The 21,054-nt window shown below is 44.7% G+C and overlaps 2 protein-coding genes across 9 annotated transcripts in view; both read right to left on the minus strand.

Moving 5' to 3' along the window:
- LOC310844374 (uncharacterized protein) overlaps positions 1-21,054 on the minus strand; it is a 72,638-nt gene that overhangs the window by 22,213 nt on the left and 29,371 nt on the right. The gene's annotated exons all lie outside the window — the stretch shown is intronic.
- The window catches only part of LOC310844327 (disks large homolog 5-like), a 35,934-nt gene that overhangs the window by 1,580 nt on the left and 13,300 nt on the right, over positions 1-21,054 (minus strand). For 2 of the 8 annotated variants that reach the window (XM_083738448.1, XM_083738450.1), the window contains exons 3-9: positions 11,893-12,171; positions 7,684-7,843; positions 6,884-7,021; positions 5,466-5,649; positions 2,397-2,605; positions 1,358-1,670; positions 315-380 (exon numbers count right to left, since the gene is read on the minus strand). In XM_083738448.1, the coding sequence (XP_083594574.1) occupies positions 315-380; positions 1,358-1,670; positions 2,397-2,605; positions 5,466-5,649; positions 6,884-7,021; positions 7,684-7,843; positions 11,893-12,100 (1,278 nt within the window). In that variant the 5' untranslated portion in view covers positions 12,101-12,171. Of the gene's footprint in view, positions 1-314; positions 381-1,357; positions 1,671-2,396; positions 2,606-5,465; positions 5,650-6,883; positions 7,061-7,683; positions 7,844-11,892; positions 12,172-13,521; positions 14,163-18,438; positions 19,042-21,054 lie in introns of those variants that run through there. The other 6 variants (XM_083738445.1, XM_083738449.1, XM_083738451.1 and 3 more) reach the window with 5 other exon arrangements.

Below are 21,054 nucleotides of genomic sequence, written 5' to 3' on the forward strand. Positions count from 1 at the left end.
CTGAGAACAGTTTCAACTGAATGCAACAGGGCTGCAGCCCTAGCAAACACAGTGGTACCTCGGGTTAAGAATTTAATTCGTTCTGGAGGTCCGTTCTTAACCTGAAACTGTTCTTAACCTGAGGTACCACTTTAGCTGTGGGGCCTCCTGCTGCCGCTGCAGTGCAATTTCTGTTCTCATCCTGAAGCAAAGTTCTTAACCCAAGGTACTATTTCTGGGTTAGCAGAGTCTGTAACATGAAGCATCTGTAACCTGAGGTACCACTGTAACTGGGCATCTTAACTGTACACTATCATTCCATGAGCCCACCCTACCTGGATAATGGCTTCTGTTTTTTTCTTCCTAGCCACACCTCTCTCTTCCTTCACTGAGTTCAGCTCCTGAAATAAAATAAAAATCCATCATTGGAGGTACATTAAGTGTACAAGAAAGTCTTTCTCTTAATGAAAACACACTGAATTTTTGAAAGCCTGTGCCATGCATAAGAAGGAATAATACAGCATACTGCATGAATTAGATGCAACTAGCAAATATCTTTAAAGCTGCAACACATACCGTATTTTTCGCTCTATAAGACGCACCAGACCACAAGACGCACCTAGTTTTTGGAGGAGGAAAACAAGAAAAAAAATATTCTGAATCTCAGAAGCCAGAACAGCAAGAGGGATCGCTATGCAGTGAAAGCAGCAATCCCTCTTGCTGTTCTGGCTTCTGGGATAGCTGCGCAGCCTGCATTCGCTCCATAAGACGCACACACATTTCCCCTTACTTTTTAGGAGGGAAAAAGTGAGTCTTATAGAGCAAAAAATACGGTATTTGCTTGCATAAAAAATTGAAACACTCTGCAGCCCCAAAGTAATAATAGAGAAATCAGAGAAGTTAATTCTGACCAAGGGATGATTGGCACAGAGGGCAATAATACTTAAGACTTTTGTTTTGCCAGCTGTAGTTCTAAATACAGTGGTGCCTCGCAAGACAAAATTAATCCGTTCCGCGAGTCTCTTCGTCTTGCGGTTTTTTCGTCTTGCGAAGCACGGCTTTTAGCGGCTTAGCGGCTATTAACGGCTTAGCGGCTATTAACGGCTTAGCGGCTTTAAGAAAAAGGAAACAAACTCGCAAGAACTCGCAAGACTTTTCATCTTGCGAAGCAAGCCCATAGGGAAATTCGTCTTGCGGAACGACTCAAAAAACGGAAAACTCTTTCGTCTTGCGCGTTTATCGTCTTGCGAGGTACCACTGTATCTGGAGGGCACCGGGATGAGGAAGACTGGTCTAGAAACTCGCAGAGTTACACAGTCAACACCACTAGGTTTGAACAACTCTTTCTGGCCAGAGCAAGTGCCATACAATACCACACCTGTCTTAAGGCTTCCATTTCCCCACTAGCCACTCTTTTCTCTGAGGACATGTTTTTCAATTTGGATTCGGCAAGTTCCAACTCTGTATCCAGCCTATTCATTTCATTGAGGACTTCGTCCCTCTCGCTCATGATGAGACAATACTCGGTGAAAACGGCGTCCCTCTCTTCCTTGTACTTCTGTGCATCCTTCACTGCTTTCAGCTGCATTGTCTTAAACCTTGTCACTTCTGCCTGCATCCGCTCCATCTCTCTCTGTAGCTCCTTGTTTTGGGCAGTGGCTTTGCTCAGTTCTTGCTGCCCGGTCTCAAACCTAAAGAGAGGTGGGAGGAGAGTCACAGCAAGTCTTTTCACCACATGTAAGCGAAACGCAGCCCTATGAAAGCTTCCTTCCTCTTTTACACACCAAACTAAACTGTGTAAAGGACTAAATAAGAAGTGGGAGAGTCAGCCATGTTTTCTTTGTCACATTACTGCCCTGCTCACATTTCAATGTGGGAGCGGCAGGGGGGAGAGAAGCAGTGGTTCTCATCTCATTATAAAAGAAATGTTGGTGAAAGGAGATGAGCTCCTTTCACTTCACAAACCATGGTGCAGGGGAGGGGAATAGTTCACCCACGTATGATGTTTTTACTTAGACATGGGACACATAAAATTATATTGAATGCCGTGCAAGCAGAAATCCACTTCTGCAGCAGGACTGCAGTTTCCTCTCTACCTCCACATCTCTCCCCCAAATGTGCTCCAGAGGAGAGAAAGTGGAGGTGTCACTGTGTGCACAAAAGTTTTTTGCATCATGGGATGCAGCCCTCATACAGGCACACATACACAGCACTTTATATGTGGCTGGAGCAAACACATGAACAAAATGTGGCTACTGAGTCAGGTCAACTTTGTTTGTTCGATTTTTGGTCACTAGGGAGCAAGCAGAAAAACCATGACTAAAGCCAGGAAAGTTCAGAGAGGTAACTTGAGTGTCAAGTTTGTTCTAGTAAAAAACAAAAACATGAAATGGCTTTCTGGCAAAAGCATCTTCTACCTTCTGTTCAGCTTGTCAATCTGCTTCTGGAGTCGTCTGTTTTCGCCTTCCTTCTGCTCTAATCGGCTCAGATCAGTATTGTAGCTCGCCATCTTCTCATTGTACCACTTCCTCAGTGCGTCATAATTCTTCTTCACGCCCTCCAGCTTGCCCATTGCTTTATTGTAGGGTTTATTGAGTGTCTGCGACGACCCATTCTGCTTCATTACCTGGAATAACGGAAGATATTCTGAATAATAATTCCTGGCAGATAAACTTCAGTCATATTGTAAACAGGAGGGGGAAAACACAGGGAGGTTTTATTTTCTGCTCACTAGGGCCCTCAAAAGAGCTCACGAGGTAACATATTTAAAAAATCACAACATGCTTAGAGCCAAAGAACTGTGAGCAGAAGGAAAATAGCTGCTAGTGCTGTGTTCCAAAGAGACTGTACAGAATCCTCAGGGCTTTGAAAAGCTGGTTTCATGGCACAACACATGATTCTGCTCATATAAGAGGTTGAATTAAGTTCTTGGACAAACGTAGTAACCTTTTTAGATTTAATTTCAGTTTTCTCCTTTAAAAAACCTACAGTATAGAATGGAAGGGGAGGAATTCCAGGAATGAAAAGGGCCCATAACATCCAGGAAGGAACATAAACAGCAGTTAACAGTACCCAGACTTTGTACTGCATATTCCCTCCCCTTCTGAAAAGAAATCTCTCCATATGTATACAAGTGGCTGCTCTTAAGAGATTTAGCTTTCCATGATCACTGGGATTTATACTCAATTTATTAGCATATGATCATTGATTAAATACCCTTTGGACACCAGAAGGCCCAGAACACCTCTCATGTATGCAATGTACATGTTAAGATGTAAAACTATACAGGGCATCAAAGCAGACAGCAAGATGAAGGGTGTGCCCTGCCTGACACAGTTACTGATTTTTCCTTGAAAATAATATACTCGCCCCTTCCCTTCTATTGATTTCTGACACTTTTAATCCAATGTCTCTTCACGGGGCTTTCTCCCAATATATCACCCCGCCCAAAGGTGTCTCCTGAACATGGATCTTCTCCCACTGTGTCCTTCTAAGTCTGAATGGCAAAATCATCCCCGGCCCCAAGCTCCTCCTTTCTTTGATCTACTGTCCACTATTATGAGACAAAATGCAACTGCAGTTCTGTTTAAGTCTACCACAAGGTGGCACACCAGTTACAATGTCCATTGCAGCCCTATTATAGATGCGTAATGTTCAAAATTAAGCTAAAACCATTAAAATATATTCTCAACAAAGGGAGAATGGATTGCTTTCGAAACACTTGTTTTTATGGCCCTGTCAATGTTAATACACGTTTATTGGGGTCAATTGGTAGGCATGCATCTATTTCCAGAGAGTGTTCATAAACTCAGAGCAAAAGAACCCTTTGCCGGTTTTTATTATTATTATTTAATCATTTTTTCAATACAAATAACAGCCACAAAAAACACATACAACAAAAACCGCAATGACGCTAATAACACAATTTAACATTTCAGATTTGAGTACTAATATACCTATGACTACACCTTTTTAACAATATTTCCCCACCTCTCATCCCCCTACTTCCCACCACCGTCCGCCTTATCGCTTAAATATTTCTTCCAGATTTCTTCATATTTATCCATTCTTAATTTGCGTCGACATGCAATTTGTTCATATGTGGCTAGTCTGTTCATATTGTCAATCCATGTGCTCAATGGAATCTTTTTGTGGCTCTTCCAATTCTTCAAAACAAGATTTTTGCTTCTAATATGGCACGGTACATCCATTTTTTTTGGACCCCTTGTAATCTCCCACGTTTCCGGTATATAATTTAGAATTCAATTCAATTCCCCTAAATAACAATTTCTTTTTATTACTCTTGTTATATATATCTTCACCTCGCATCAAAATGTTCTTATCATTGGGCAGTTAATCATCATATGTACTAAGCTCGCATTTTTACTTCCACATCTCCAGCAGTTGTCTGCATTTGTTATTTTCTTCTGGTAAAGTTTTGCTGGAGTCCAGTGGACTCTGAATATTATTTTCTGCTGAATAAGTCTTAGTCTTAGATCCATAGAGGCTATTTCTGTTGATTTTATACTTGACTCCCATATACCATCTGTACCCCTAACTCTTCACTCCATTTTTGTATTCAAAATCATATTTCTTCCTGTTGAGTAGGGTTTTATATAGTGCAAGTATAGAGTTTTTTGTTTTTGTTGCAGAAATTAAATCTTGTAGCAGCAGGGGTGTTTCTGATGCTACTATAGCGTCAGGGCCAAACTGTCTTTCCAACATATGTTTCAATTGGATGTGTTGCCATTGTGTTTCACTAGTTAATCCATACTTTACTTGCAAAGTCTTATATTCCACAAATTTGTAATTTTCATCAATTAATTGATTCAATGTCAAAATACCTTTTTTCACCCAATTTTGCCAAATTATTACTTGATTTTTTACTTGAATTCTTTATATATTCTGTCAAAAGCCTTTTCTGCATCTAGTGCTGAGTAAAAAGCCTTTGAAACTACATGGGTTGACAAAGACACAGCTCCACGTGTTGACAAATGGATGCTACACAAGGACGGCAGGGTTAAAGAAGAAATGAATAAGCCGAGGCTCTCTTAAAGATACCTGTAGGCTACATTCAAAATATGTTTTCAAGGCTGTGAAAGGAGAGGGATTTCAAGGAATAAAGCTGCCCACACTTGACTTAGAAAACACCCCTATGTAGTAGGGGCAGTCAATGTGGCAGCTTCTAGATATTGTTGGATTACAGCTCCCATCATCCTTCACATCTCTGATATGAAACCAGCAATATTCCCTTTTGGTCTACATGCAGTTGACATCACAGATGCTGGGTTTTTTTTGGGTGGGTGGGTTGGTCCTCTATGGAAATTAAAGAAAAGAAATAAGTACTGTGTATTAAAGAAATGGAATAGAAGAAACACTCTTCTGAACCCCCCCCCCGAAACACTTCAGAAATCAGTGGGAGCGGGAAGAGAATAGAAAATAAATGAGAAGCTGAACTCAGCTGGCAAAAACAGAGCAAAGGCTACCTGCTGCAGCTGACTGCGCAGGTCTGTTATGTCCTTCAGATCCTCATCATGAAGTCTCTTCATTTCCTCACATGCCTGCTGGAGGTGATCGCGCTCTCGTACCAACTGGTTGTTCTTCCGTTTCAAAGTGTCCATGTCCTCCTCTACCTGCGACTGGTCACTCAGCAGACGACTGTGCAGTGTACTGTTCAGATATTAGAAATGTACATATAAAAATGCTCCAATGGCAATTAAAAAGCAATTTTAGAAAACGTGGAAAAGCAACATTGCTTTATTGAGTAAGCATCCCCGTTAAGCCATAAAAGAACCACCACAAATACAGCAAATCCTCCGGACTCAGAGGGGTTTGTTAATTCTATACAGCTGTGTCTCTCCAGATGTTGTTGGGCTCCCCATCAGCATGCATCAGTTGTGTTCCAAGACTCTCTGGAGAATCATAGTTTAGTCACCACCATTAAAGGTAAAGGTACCCCAGCCTGTACGGGCCAGTCTTGACAGACTCTAGGGTTGTGCGCTCATCTCACTCTAGAGGCCGGGAGCCAGCACTGTCCGCAGACACTTCCAGGTGACGTGGCCAGCGTGACGAAGCTGCTCTGGCGAACCAGCACCAGAAAAGCACACGGAAACGCCGTTTACCTTCCCGCTATAAAGCGGTACCTATTTATCTACTTGCACTTAAGGGTGTTTTAGAACTGCTATGTAGGCAGGAGCTGGGACTGAACGACGGGAACTCACCCGGGGATTCGAACCGCCGACCATGCAATTGGCAAGTCCTAGGCGCTGAGGTTTTACCCACAGCGCCACCTGCATCCCACCAGTTACCACCATTATACACTATCAAATACAGAAATTAGTATGTGTAGTGTCATCTCCTCCAATTTGATAAAGAAGTTAAAAAATTAAGAAATATCCACCATTAGAAACCACCAGATTTTGCACTGTTGCTTGGTGTGGTGAATTTTGTTGATACCTAATTGCCCTTAAGAGAATCCTCCTTGGCAGTGTCATTTACTGCACTGGACTCCAACTTGGAACTGGTGAAAGCAGGGTTCTGAAAGGGGGAAGCAGGGGACAAGTATCATCAAATCGCTGAAGAGGAGGTCACCCAACAGTTGCTAAACTCGATTCATTCCACACCAAGCTAAGCTTATACTCCCCACCATAATTTTCAGAAACTGGCTCTCCGTCTTCAAATTTTTTAAAAAACTAATCCTAAATCTGCAACCAAAAGCTCTGAACATTATCTCTCTATTGATGTTAAAATGATGCCATTTTAAAAGTTGACTGAAGCTGGGGATAAGAAAAAAGCTATGAAGGACCTTTAAACATTAAGATCTAAGGCAGCTTAACAGACACGTAATAATGGTAAAAGGAAACCAAAATGCATCCCTGTGCATATGCTGTGTGCCTTTACTTACTGATAGAAATCAGCCTCCTTAGCAGACTCTTCACATCTTTTTAGCGCTTTGGTGTGTTGGTTTTGTAGAGACTGCAGATCGGGCATTGCCTTCATGCACTGAATCTTCAGCCTTTCATATTCATGGTTTGGCTTGTGGCTAGGCGGCCCACCAAGATAGATATCAGATGAGCATGACCTTAGCATAAAATTCACATGTATACACATCAAACATTTTAAGTACAGTGCAAACTCGGTTGCCAAACATAATCCATTCCAGAAGCCAGTTTGGCTTCTGAAATGCTCAACAACTGAGGCTCAATGGGGCGGTTGGCAAGCCTTGGAATGGGGCGGTTGGAAGCCGTTCGGCTTCAGAGGCATGTTCGAAAATGGAAGCAGTTGCTCCTGAGACGCGTGACAACAGGGGTTCCACTGTATTAAGGTGAAAGAAAACATGCACCCTCCCATAAAGGTTACTTTATATGAAGCATAAAGAATACATTAAGCATACTCTGTACCCACATGGAGTTGGCCACTGGTGGTGTAAGTAATTTGCAAAGATAACATCAATAGCTAACAAAGACTGGGTCATCTAGTTCAACCCCTTGCAAAGCAGGAATCTTTTGACAAACACGGGGCTGTAACCCACAACCCTGAGATTAAGTGTCTCATGTTGTCTGACTGAGCCATCTTAGGCATCCTTTACTGCCCCCCCCCCCCAATTCAAACAGCTGTGCCGTGGAAAAGAGCCAAAGACCCATGCCCAAGTGCACATGCATTAGACCTGGAAATATACCCTCATGTGACCGTTCAGTCTTTTACCTGCACTCATCAAAGGTTGACCCAGGAGACGACAGTGCAAGACGTTTCCTCAACTCATCTTGCTCCTGGCATGGCTGAAACAAAATGGTCTCCAGTTTCTCATTCATCTGCCTCACATCAATGACTGCAGGGGGTGGTGATGATGGTTTACCCGTTGTACCTGTTGCCAAACACAAACAAGCACGGAATTAGGGGGTTCGACAAGAGCATTTTCCAAAAACCAAGCTAACTGTTTGCCAGAAAAAGTGGGAATGTGAACAAAGGAAATGAATGGTAAATTTGCCAGGACCATGCATGCCTGCAATGAAGACAGACTTGTGGTCAAGTGCACACATTTGGGGTGCTATCCACAATGCTTCCACAAACAATTGGTTTTGTTGATTTGTTATCCCCTAAAATCAGTTATCTAAACACAACATATTGAGAACTGCTGCCAAGTTTCTAGGCTAGTTTCCACTCTAGCCACCAAAGTAGGCTCACTCATCTAACTGTGATGTGTCCCATCAACATAGTGAAAAAAGTAAGTAGTCTACCTACTGAAGCGTGAGGTCACCAATGCTGATGTGGAGTGCTGGTGACATCCTGACCAGTTGACATTGGCGCACAAATTCTTCCCAGGGAATAAACTTTGGGAACCGTGACCCTTAACATATGTTTCCAGTTTCCTTAGAGGAAACTCCTTAAAATTACAAGCAACAACTATTTTGCGCAAGTTCTAACCATGCATGACTGTGCAGGAACCCTGGAAGCAGCAAGAGTGATGACCTGAAATGCAACCCCCGAACAAATCAGGGGTTGCCTGTACTACACAGACAGTACTGCACTCCTTTGCACATGTCAAAAATGCTTTCTTCTATATCACCTAATTTTGGGGGGAGGATTGCAATAAACTATATACATATCGTTTATGTTGGGAATGTCAGTTGGTGCAAGATTTTTGGTATTTAATTTTGATAAGAGTATTACTGAAGAAACTACTGTTTGTTGTCTAAATTTAACGTTGCTGAATATTTTGATGACACCAATGTAAATATATTGTCCAAAAAACTGCTTGATAAATGAGCTTGGCAGTGTGGAAAGCAAGCAACTCATTGGGAAACAGCCTGAAATCTTACACTGGACGCTTGGTACCACTCACTCTGAAATACAGCTATAATGGAGCAAGCTTTATGTAACCTGAGATTTCGACAAGGACTAGATCCTCCAGCCACTTTTAAATGATTTGGCATTCCCTCATGACATATGCAGGGGAACCATCATTTCCAAGAGAACCCTCGTCACAAACCTGGAAAATCTGGAACTACAGTTGCAATCAAAATTATTCAATTCCCTTTGCAAAGCAGGGGTATTATCAACATTTACATACTTTCAGCTGTTTGCAATGAGCAAATCAAACCAAAGCAATTGAAATAGCTCAACACAATGGATGCTTCAAGTGGTTTCTCTAAATTCAGCTGAAAAAGCAGCTTCTCCAGTCTCACTGTTATTCAACCCCTTGAATGGAATTCCTCGCAACAGCACAAATACAACAGGTGTTGTCTCAAGTGTACCCAATGCAACTCATCAAGGGCTTTGTGAGTTGCACCAGGTGTGCTTGAGGTGGAACACATGAAATAAGGACCACAATTTTTTGGAAGACATATTTGCGTGTGACGGATTGTATGTAAGGCCCTCTTCCACTGGAAAAAATGCAGCTGACTTGTAACCTGAGCTTCTGTGACTGTAATCTGTGCCACTGTGATTACAGTTCATGGGCATTTGTGATGTCTGCCTCAGCCTTGTATCCCTATTGAGAGTTGCCTGCAGTTACAACACATGGCTAGCAAGGGAAGTGCAAGGCCATATGGGCTGGCGGGGATCAGAGAACCTTGGAAAGAGTTGCAGGGGTTCTTGTTTCTAAAGAAAGGTATCTCCCTGTGTGACCTTGGCTCCTAAATGCAAAACAAGAGTCCTTCTTCCTGCCATTTCTATCAGAATGTCAGAACAATGCGATTAAAAAACTACTTATGCAAGAGTCAGGGGTGAGGCGCACAACAGTGGGGGAAGATATATGCATCAAAGTAAAAGAATCGCTCTTTGCATCTCATTGGCATCTCAAAAAGGACATGATTCAAGAAAGTAAAATTTAGAAAAAGGCAGAGTACAGCAGGCCAAGGCTCCTTATGAACCACTAAGCAGCAGGGCATAGCTCAACTGCTACCAAGTTTGTCCAAAGCCTCTTGCTATTGGTGCTTGGGATATCAGGTCCAGCAAACTCCCATTTTCCACACATTCAAAGCATGCACAACCGTGCACGCAGTTGCCGCTTTCGGACCTGGAAGAGAGTTGAAATGGGGAGGAATGGGACTCAGCCTAATGGGGTGGGCTTATGACAAAACTGACAAGGCAGCTGAATTTAAGTTTCCTAATTCACAAGAGAAGAACGCAGCATTTTGTTTAGGCTGATACCGAGGGAAATGCTGCACAAAGTACTTCTGACCAAACCATATGAATCAAATGTCCGCATTCTTGTTATTAGTTCTGTATGCTGAAGGGGATGTGCACATGTGCATCTCTTAGCAAGCCTTCCTAAATTAGGAAACTAAGAATTCAACTAAGGCTATAATCGTATGCAGTGCTACCTGGGTCAACTGTGATGTACCTGTGTATGATGATGTCATCATACCCCTTACTATACCATACAAGGGTACACCTCTTCTTTGCTGAAGCTCTGAGAAAAACCATGGTTCTATAGCAGGGCTGGGGAATCTCTGGCCCATAGGCACAGCACAAGTCTCAATTTGGCCCACAAAGTCTGCCGATGCGTGTAATGACCAGGAACTCAACTCCCATGCAAATAGGGGTATTAGGAATTAAAGTTCACTCTTGTTCGACATTAGGTGTGGGCCAGGTATAAATGTGGCTACAAAGGAACAACCAGGAGCTTAAATCCTGATTGGTGCTGTTGGAAAGCTCTGCTTGCAAAGGAGAAATCAGCTGGTTGGAACTGACAGGAAGAACCATGGGGACTGAGTGCACCAGGGCTGTGTTTTGAAGTAGTTTACATTGAAATTTCATGCTAAAAGAGCACACACACAAACCCCATTTTAGCAAGCTACTTTGAGCTAACTGAGCAACCCTCTCCTTTGAAAGTGGATGCTCTCTCTCACTCTCTCTGCCAATGAGCTGATTGATGCTGGAAGCACACCTTCAAAGAGGGTCGCTATAATTGCCCATGAGCTGGCCAACTGTTGCAACAAGACACACACCCCCTTTGAACTCTGATAGGTGTCAATCACCTGACATCTTTACAACATTGTGTGATTGACAGGGAGTGGCCCTGCCTTCTAGTCAAAGCTGGCCCATGGCAGGCTAGGGACCAAGGGATCCAATTTGTTGAGCTGATCCAAGTCCCCCATCCCTGTTCTATAGAATATACAGTGGTACCTTGGGTTAAGTACTTAATTCGTTCTGGAGGTCCGTTTTTAACCTGAAACTGTTCTTAACCTGAAGACCACTTTAGCTAATGGGGCCTCCTGCTACCGCCGCACCGCCAGAGCACAATTTCTGTTCTCATCCTGAAGTAAAGTTCTTAAGCTGAGGTACTATTTCTGGGTTAGCGGAGTCTGTAACCTGAAGCGTATGTAACCTGAAGTGTATGTAACCCGAGGTACCACTGTAATGAAAACAAGCTTTTGGAAGGAAAAAAATGACTGTGACATCACTGAGGCATAAGGTAAAGGTAAAGGTACCCCTGCCCGTACGGGCCAGTCTTGACAGACTCTGGGGTTGTGCGCCCATCTCACTTAAGAGGCCAGGGGCCAGCGCTGTCCGGAGACACTTCCGGGTCACGTGGCCAGCGTGACAAAGCTGCATCTGGCGAGCCAGAGCTGCACACGGAAACGCCGTTTACCTTCCCGCTGGTAAGCGGTCCCTATTTATCTACTTGCACCCGGGGGTGCTTTCGAACTGCTAGGTTGGCAGGCGCTGGGACCGAGCAGCGGGAGCGCACCCCGCCGCAGGGATTCGAACCGCCGACCTTTCAATCGGCAAGTCCTAGGCACTGAGGCTTTAACCTACAGCGCCACCTGCGTCCCTCACTGAGGCATAGGAAGCCCCTAATCTCAGTTTTTTTAAAAGGTTTTAGCTGTTGTTGTTTTAAAAAAGAGGCATGACAAATGGGCATGTAAAACAAGCAGCACTTAAAATATGAAAAGGAGGGCAGCTCACCTGAAGGTCTGGTTTCTGAACCAGCTTTTCTACTTAACTGAGTGGAGGTCTGTTCTGCAGGTTGTGCAGGTGGATGGAGACCATGCACACACCGTGGATCAAGTTCCTGCTGTGACTCGTCATCAAAGAAATGTACAGATTTACCTCTCCCTGAACACGTTGCTGTAGCTTTGGTGCCACTGCGCCCCAAACTGGGACAAAGACCCATTTTCAGTAGAAAACCTCACCCTGTGTTCTGTACCAGTATGGGTGAATACATTCACAGCTGATCCTTCATTTCTGGAATCCAGCAAATGAACAAAACAATGCTTAGACTGCAGCCCTAGACACAAGGACCTGGGATATTCTCTCACTTTAGTTAATTCAGATTGTTCTTTGCATTACAGTGACTGAACAACATAAACCCATTTATTATTTCTAGAGTGACCTTGACCTAGCTCACCTGGTTACTCAAAACAGCAGCAGACTAGCCTGGGGTGGGGGTGTCAATGAACGTATATTCCTATTGTCAATCAAAGAACCATCTCCTTTATCCCCAATTACAAAGAGCCACTGGGAATGGTGATTAGGAGTTTTGGGGCAAGGTGTCATCTGTATGCTGATGACACACAGCTCTATTATTTCATAACATCTGGATCAGGAGAGGCTGTGCAAAACCTGGGCCAAAGCCTAGAGGCAGTGGTGGGATGGATGACGAAAAATAAGCTGAACTTGAATTCTGGCAAGACAGGGGTAATGTAGGTGACAGTTTCCTGCACCTGAAAAGCTGGTCAATTGCCTGCCCTATATAGGATTACACTCCACTTGAAGGAGCAGCTACACAGTTTGGGGGTGCACCTTGATCTACCTGTCACTGGAGGCCCAGATAGCTTCAGTAGGATTGGTGATTTCAAGGTTAGATTACTGCAATGCCTGTGTAATCTGGCAGCGCCTACCACCTTCTGAAAGCCACATATCATAGGAACACAGCACTATTAAAACTGGTTCACACGAGACAAGGTTCTTTTACTCAATGGACATCCCAGCCCTACTCAGATGAGAGTCTTGAGTCTCAAACTTGGGTCTTCAACTGTTGTTGGGACTACAACTCCCATCATCCCTAGCTGGCAGCACCAGTGGCACCCCAAGTTTGAGAAATGCGCATCTAGTCATTTGAAACTGTCACCTCCAGGCAACCAGCCCACCCACAGTATTATTAATTCTATAACAGCACCTACAGTTACTTAACACTGGTCTTAACACTGTATCAGAGGTACACAGACCCCACCGACATGTGGTTGCCTCCCAAAAGGACTTGTCCTTTGGATCGGTTCTGGACTAGTTGGTTTTGCAGCTCTTGATTTTTGTTTTTTAAAAGATTTTATGTTTATGTGATTTTTATTTATCTCACCTCTTTCATTCCCTAACCTTTCAATTTCCTTAGATCGCAAGCCTCTTTGGGACAGAAGAATTACAAATTGGGGGGGGGGGGGCGGAGAGAACTGCTCTGAGTTGTCTTGAGTCTTCTAGGACAGAGCAGTAAATTAAATTAATATGTGACAGGTCATTTGCACAGCATGCCAGCTGCTACTAAATGACATAAAAAAGGGGAGAAAGGAATGAGTCAGGAACAGGAGAGTAGGTACCAACCTCTTTCATCTGTTATGGGATAAACAAGTGAAATAGTCGTTGAAGAATGCTCTGGAAAGGGGAGGAGCCAAATGGCTGTTGGTTCCAACAGTCACTGAAGGTTCCGTTAGCAAGGGGCCAGGGCTTGCTGTTGTCTTTTAAAAACATTTGAGTTTTAACAGCTAGCTTTCAATTCTACTCACAGCACAATCTGTCACTGGCTGCGAGGCTGGGAAACTCTGAAGCAAGAATGCATTCAAGGGAAACCTTTGGCAAACTATTGGGGGAAAAACACATAGGCACACACCTCATCTTTCTTCCTTCTTTTGGGAAACATTTATTATTTTTCCTTTGTGGAATGTGAGCCATTTAATTTAGAAATCAACGGATGTGATTAACGACTGAGCAGCAAAATCCCACCGTTGGGATGCAGCCAATGAGGAGCTAATTGTAATTGTATGTGAATTGTGCCTCTTTTACTTCCCCGGATTGGGAAAGATGGTGGCAAACAAATTTCCTCACCACATAGGCAGCCAACTACTCCAGGTGTCTAATTTCTATCAGAATCACTTTTTCATAACTGCCAGCTTATTCAGAGTGGAAGGTTTAAAATATCCTTATGCTTTATAGCATTAGAGGTGAGGAAACAGCAACCTGTAGCTCCATTTAAAAATAATAATGCTACACTTCGATTTGCTGAATTTGTGTTAAGTCACTAGGCGGACTTATTTTATTTTTTTCCTGTTGATGTTGTGGAACTGGCTGTATTGAAGAAGAAAGCTATGCTGTCCTTGTTCTTTTTTTAATGCTGCATGTGGAAACAGACAAGAAGGGGTAGAAAAAACCCCAGTAACTGCACTGAAAAAAGCAGGGTACTTTTAAACCTTGGGTAAAGTCTCCAAGTAGCTTTGTTTACAATAACTGCACCTTTAAAACAGACACACATTTACTCCAATGCAATATAACCTAATTGGGATCGCTCAATTGCCTGTGCCTTTCAAGTTAATTGCCTGGTGCTTTTTTTATTATGATTGAAGGGCAGTCATCAGGGAGCATAATTTTTAAAACTTAACATTGCATCACTATTACATTTCATATTATCATGCGCTTCAAATGCCTCTCCATTAGACTGCTGCACTGCAGCAATTAGAACTTTTATTGAAATTATCTTCAAGCAAAATGGAAATTAAAAGGAGGTGGGGTTTTTAAGGCATAATAAGGCTTCATATGGGACGCGGGTGGCGCTGTGGGTTAAAGCCTCAGCACCTAGGACTTGCCGATCAAAAGGTCGGCGGTTTGAATCCCCGCGGCGGGGTGCGCTCCCGTTGCTCGGTCCCAGCGCCTGCCAACCTAGCAGTTCGAAAGCACCCCGGGTGCAAGTAGATAAATAGGGACCGCTTACTAGCGGGAAGGTAAACGGCGTTCCATGTGCTGCGCTGGCTTGCCAGATGCAGCTTGTCACGCTGGCCACGTGACCCGGAAGTGTCTGCGGACAGCGCTGGCCCCCCGGCCTATAGAGTGAGATGGGCGCACAACCCTAGAGTCTGTCAAGACTGGCCCGTACGGGCAGGGGTACCTTTACCTTTACCTTTAAGGCTTCATATATAGAAGCTCACCCATGCAATTTCCCATTCAACTGTGCAATTAAGATCTGGCTCAGCCATGGCATCATCACGTAAGAAGTGCATACAGTGGCATACATAAACTTCCACTGCTGCAGTTGCTGGTAACTCTACGGAATAAAGCAAGGTCAGACTACTACTATTAATACTAAGGTTGGGCTTCCTACTGTCTGCAAATCAAAGTGGCTGATATTGCAAACCCAGTCTTCAGCATCTCTTCAGCGGGAAAAGGCTATTGCTGTTATTTACTTAGCAAGTCAAACTGCATTTTAAAGCTTCAGATTAAGGTAAAGGGACCCCTGACAATTAGGTCCAGTCATGACCGACTCTGGGGTTGTGGCGCTCATCTCGCTTTATTGGCCGAGGGAGCCAGTGTACATTTTCTGGGTCATGTGGCCAGCATGACTAAGCCGCTTCTGGTGAACCAGAGCAGCTCGCGGAAACGCCATTTACCTTCCCACCGGAGTGGTACCTATTTATCTACTTACACTTTGACGTGCCTTTGAACCGCAAGGCTGGCAGGAGCAGGGACCGAGCAACAGGAGCTCACCCCATTGCGGGGATTCGAACCGCCGACCTTCTGGTCGGCAAGTCCTAGGCTCTGTGGTTTAACCCACAGTCATAGCTTATGATAGCATCCTTTGCAGAGAAAAACTTGTTTGAAATTATGGCAATTCATCTGCTGGAAGATCACAGGCTCTTTTAGGAGACTCTGACTGAACACCCTCCCCTTCAAAAACAATAACTCAGAAATTAGGAAGTAATTACACAAGATGCAATTCATAAAACATACTTGAGCTCCCACCTACTTTGATGGGGTTTAGATGCACCTAACTTTCTCAAAGTTGCTTTCATAATTCTCGGCATAGCAGTGTTACTTATGTCATCACACGGAGATACACTCATATCCCTACTTCATTACCACTTTCAAATTAAAATTAATAAAGGATTCCACGTTTGCAGAGCCATGTTATGCCATATCTTGGGGGAAGCAGGGAGAGCTGATAACTGAATGTGAAGGGATCTCATTTTACTCTGTTTCCTAGCCTTCAAAACACAATGGCATTCTAAGCATATTCTACCTTCTGGATAGCCATAAGTAAAGCTGAAAGGGGAAATCCTAAGAAGGCAGCTCTAAGCTACAGTACACATCTTTTGGAGTAATCCCACTGAGCAGGAAATGGCTGTTGGCTTCACTGTTTGCCTTGACAAGAATCTCAAATCTACAGTGGGGAAATATATTTATTAGGACCTACCCAAGCATCACAAAATAACAATCAAGGTTTTGAGTTCTCCAGAACTCTTCATCAGACTATGTATTAAGCAAAGGGGGAGTGGGAGGGGGGAGGGACAACCAAGGGAGGGACAACCAAGGGAGGGACAACCAAGAGGATGTCACCAATGCAGAAGTATAATGATTAGCCAAGTCAACAGCTTCACAAAAATATATATGAAAAATAAGCTGCCTTGAGACAACTTTGCTATTTTTTCACCTTTCAGCAATGGTCGCCCCCATCGCCCTCAGGTGTATGGGGAACAGAAGCAGCACGAACCAAGAAATCTTGCTTACACCATGTTCCATCATTTGCCAGATTTGATGGAGAACCTTTTGCCCTCCACATGTTGCTGAACTACAACTCCGGTCACCCCCGGCCATTGGCAATGCTTCAGGGGCTGATGGGAGCTGTAGTTATGCAACATCCAGAGGGCCAAAGGTTCTGCATCACTGGTATAACACATGAAACATTGGTGAGAGGTATGGATTTTCCGCAGGTGTTGGCTTTCCAGTCTTATTATTTTACTTTTAGTCTCACGGCAGCAGAGACCTACACCCAAAATGTGATTTGGACGTAGCAAAATCGACAGTTCTTGCTGTTAGAAAGGCAAACCCATCCGAGTGCAAGAGAGACCTGGCAGCAATAATAGAGCAACTTGGCTAGCAAGTTTATTCTTGCCAAGTTTATTCTTGCAAGTTTATTCTTTCCTTCTCAGCCTGTTTGTGTGAGGTGGGGAGGAGTAGCTGAAGCCATCATTCAACAAGGAAAAGAGGAACCACCACCACTGTTCTGAAGACTCCCTGTCCACTTCAGACAAAAGAAGTCTCAACCTTTGAACCTCAGCTCACCCATGACCACTACTGAACTGCTGGTCCAACACAATTGGATCCAAAATCTGAGGTTATTGCCTTTTGAGGATGTTTTTAACTTTTCATGCTGCAGCAACAACAACGAAGGCCCTCTGCTCTCCTAGTACCAAAGAAGCAGAAGTCAACCTGGGGCAGCAAACACACAACAAACAACTCTTGCGGAACTGATGATGGTTTGAAGGCAGGAGGATTAAATTACTGTCATCTGTGTAAAAATAGCAATAAACCTTTGACGTTACTCTGACTTCTATTAACGCTAAATCTTAGTATGTGGAAAACAATATCGGTAGAGGAAAAATGGAAGGGGAAAATGAAGAGAAATACTGTAGTAAACAAAGGGGCATGGGGAAAACATGGAGAAAGGTAACAGTAAATTAGTAAAGGTAAAGGGACCCCTGACCATTAGGTCCAGTCGTGGCTGACTCTGGGGTTGTGACGCTCATCTCGATTTATTGGTTGAGGGAGCCGGCGTACAGCCTCCGGGCCATGTGCCCAGCATGACTAAGCCGCTTCTGGTGAACCAGAGCAGAGCATGGAAATGCCATTTACCTTCCTGCCGGAGCGGTACCTATTTATCTACTTGCACTTTGACGTGCTTTCGAAAAGCTAGGTTGGCAGGAGCAGGGACCGAGCAACAGGAGCTGACCCTATTGCGGGGATTCGAACCACCGACCTTCTGGTCGGCAAGTCCTAGGCTCTGTGGTTTAACCCACAGCGCCACCCGCGTCCCCAACAGAAAATTAGAAAGGACCAAAAGAAGGGAAGGAAAGAAGATGAATCTCCCTATCCCTTGCAGTTTACTTGGAACTAAGGCTGCAGTTCCCAAGGACTGAGCTGCAGGTGACATTCAAGAGCACTTGCACTCCTAAGCAGATGCCCTCAAGAATGAAGCCTCTGAACTCACTGGGACCCATTTCCCTGTCAACACGCAAAGGCTCCAGATACACGGCTGCAATCGGAACACACAGTTTATTTGTAAGTTTCCCTGAAATGAGTTGACAACCATGAACGGGACATTCTGCAGGTGTCCAACCCTCGCCTCCCCCCCCTCCACGTCCATTCGCAGCTCCCAGAGGAAGGCACCTGCTAGACACGCGAGTGTGACCCACCCTAGGCAACGTGTGAAGCGGCCCTCAAGCGGGAGAACCCGGAAAGAAGAGAAACTGTTACCTTCTCCTTGCCCCCACAGTGGCAGCAGACGGTGCCCAGGTCCTTGAGGGTCCTCCAGAGCAGGAGAAGAAAAAGGGGACCATGGACGAGGCCAGGAAGGCCCGCCACATGCGCTGCCCGCGGGCGCAGGGGACCTCCATGGTCCTGGGGAGGATGGCCGAGGAGGAGCCCGAGGAGTATCTCCTGGAGCCGCCTCCGCCACTGGCCATGGCTAAGAGCTCTCGGCCAAGCCCAGGCCCAGCCATAGCGCTGCTCTTGGGCGGGGAGGCGCGCAAGCCGAGCCTCAGCGCACGTCCAGGCAGGCGGCCGCCGCTCCAGTCAGAGGCTGCCCCTTCCCCCTCGCGGCGCAGGGGAGAAGGCGGGCGGGATTCCTCCCTTGGTCGCCTCACGATTTGCGCGCCAAGGCGGAGAGCGAGACCCCTCGCCAGTCTCTCCGGCAAGTCCAGCCCCTTCCTCTCTCCTCGGCTCCCCCCCCCCGCTGGCTCCTGCCTGGTCTCGGGGCTCTCCAGGCTCCCCCTCGCTTCCTCCCAAGCGGCCCTGCGCGCTTCTCCGACGCTGCCTCGAGCAGATGGAGGCGAGCGAGCGAGAGAGCCACGCGCTTGACAGGGACCCTTTCTTCTCTCGCTCGCTCTCTTATACGGTTGGAGTCTCAATCCAGCGAAAGTGAACGAAATGAACGAAAGCATTGCAGTAACAAGGATAGGAATATGCTTGGATTTTGCGAAGCCTGCCTCCCCGTGGCTAAAAGTGGGGATGTCCCCGCAAGTGGGTTTTGGTGGTCCTGGCCAGGAAGTAAGAATGGAAGGCTCACAGTGTAAGGCAGGACTCTTTGTACCTTCGCAGGCAGCGCCTTCTAGGAAGCGATGAAGACTAGCAGTGCCAATTCCTTTCGTCTTGTAGAAGTGCAATAGCCTTTCTTGCATTGAATGGAGGGCTGGAGCTAACCCCTTTCCCTCCCACTTCCATCATGCACTAACAGAACTTGGGACGCCCTGGCCAGGATATGTAATGGCATAAATCAGGGTTCAGCAACCTTTTCCAGTGGGCCGGTCCAGCATCCCTCAGATATGGGGGGAGGGGGATGAATGAATTCCTATGCCCCACAAATAACCCAGAGATGCATTTTAAATAAAAGGACACATTCTACTCATGTAAAAACACGCTGATTCCCGGACCACCCGTGGGCCGGACTGAGAAGGCGATTGGGCCAAATGCGGCCCACAGGCCTTAGGTTGCCTACCCCTGGCATAAATCACCCACCTGAATAGCAAAAGTTACAGATAATAAACTATTTTGATCTTTATGTTCCCCAAGCTGTAGAGGAGAAATGAATTAATCCATCTAATGTATCAAAGAGCCTCCAGCTACATCACTTTTAGCTAAACAATTATGCAACTCACTCCAGTGTCCACCATGGTTCTGTCATTTTGTCGTGTCAAAATGTAGAATTAGAAAAACCACCTCATTCCTTGAGATAACCACATGCCTCATATGATAGCAGAAAATATTTCACTTAGCTGTTATGTAGTTTATGGCCATTCTTCAGTGAGCTCACCAAACCAAAATCATGCAGATTATTAATGAGGGAGAGAATGGAGACAGCTATTCAAATATATCAGTAGCTGAAGGAATGCTAGCTTACTTCATAAGACGTACATTCATAAGACATTCTTTCTCTCCCAAGACATCTGAAATCAGGTCAAATGAAGCCTTTGCATGGTCCAAAATTTGTATCCCCCACCCCATGGCTTTGCCATTTTAAGACTTCTCTTAACTTGGGGTAATTGTTTTCTTTTTCACCTTACACACATTAGCTTGAGAAAAGCTTATAAAGCACTCCCATTTCCAAACTGGGCGTTGGAAGGTCATGGGTTAGGACTCCAAATCTGTAGGGCTGAGGTAGTAGAATTTTTACCTTTTGCCTAATGCCTCTTACACTGGAAAGAAAAAGGACCATCTACCAAGCCCAATTTCCGTCAGGCAGATGTTTACCACTGATACTCAAAATGTATTATTTTGTTAAATGGGAAGGGCACAAAAAGTAGTATGTCAAGCTAGCATCTTTTAAATTCAATGGTATCAAAACTGAAGCAAGCTTTGCTCTGAATTTTCTTTTGGAGTCATTATGCTTCACAGGTAATTGCAACTATATCAACAAAATGCAATTTTGGATCTCACTGTAAAATAACCATTACAAATGTCTGTGAATTTGTTTTAATTCTGTAACCTGGTTGATAGTAGTAAACTGAACAACGGAGCGCGGATTCGCTGGGTATTAACGGCTTTAAGAAAAAGGAAGCAAACTTGCAAGATGTTTTCGTCTTGCGAAGCAACCCATAGGGAAAATCGTCTTGTGAAGCAACTCAAAAAACGAAAAACCCTTTCGTCTTGCGCGTTTTTCATCTTGCGAAGCATTCGTCTTGCGAGGTACCACTGTACATACTAAAGCTAATTTTGGTCATCTGTCTCTTTAAAAATCCCTTGCCCTTCCCTGTGGAACCAACTGCCATAACAGCCATCAACAGTTATAAGGCTGAAGCCACCTCTGCTTCAGAGCATCTGACGACGTGTGTGTTACACACGAAAGCTCATGCCTTGAAAGCTTATATTTAGTTG

This window comes from Podarcis gaigeae (genome assembly GCF_964106915.1).
Source record: "Podarcis gaigeae genome assembly, chromosome: 5".
NCBI classification, from domain to species: domain Eukaryota; kingdom Metazoa; phylum Chordata; class Lepidosauria; order Squamata; family Lacertidae; genus Podarcis; species Podarcis gaigeae.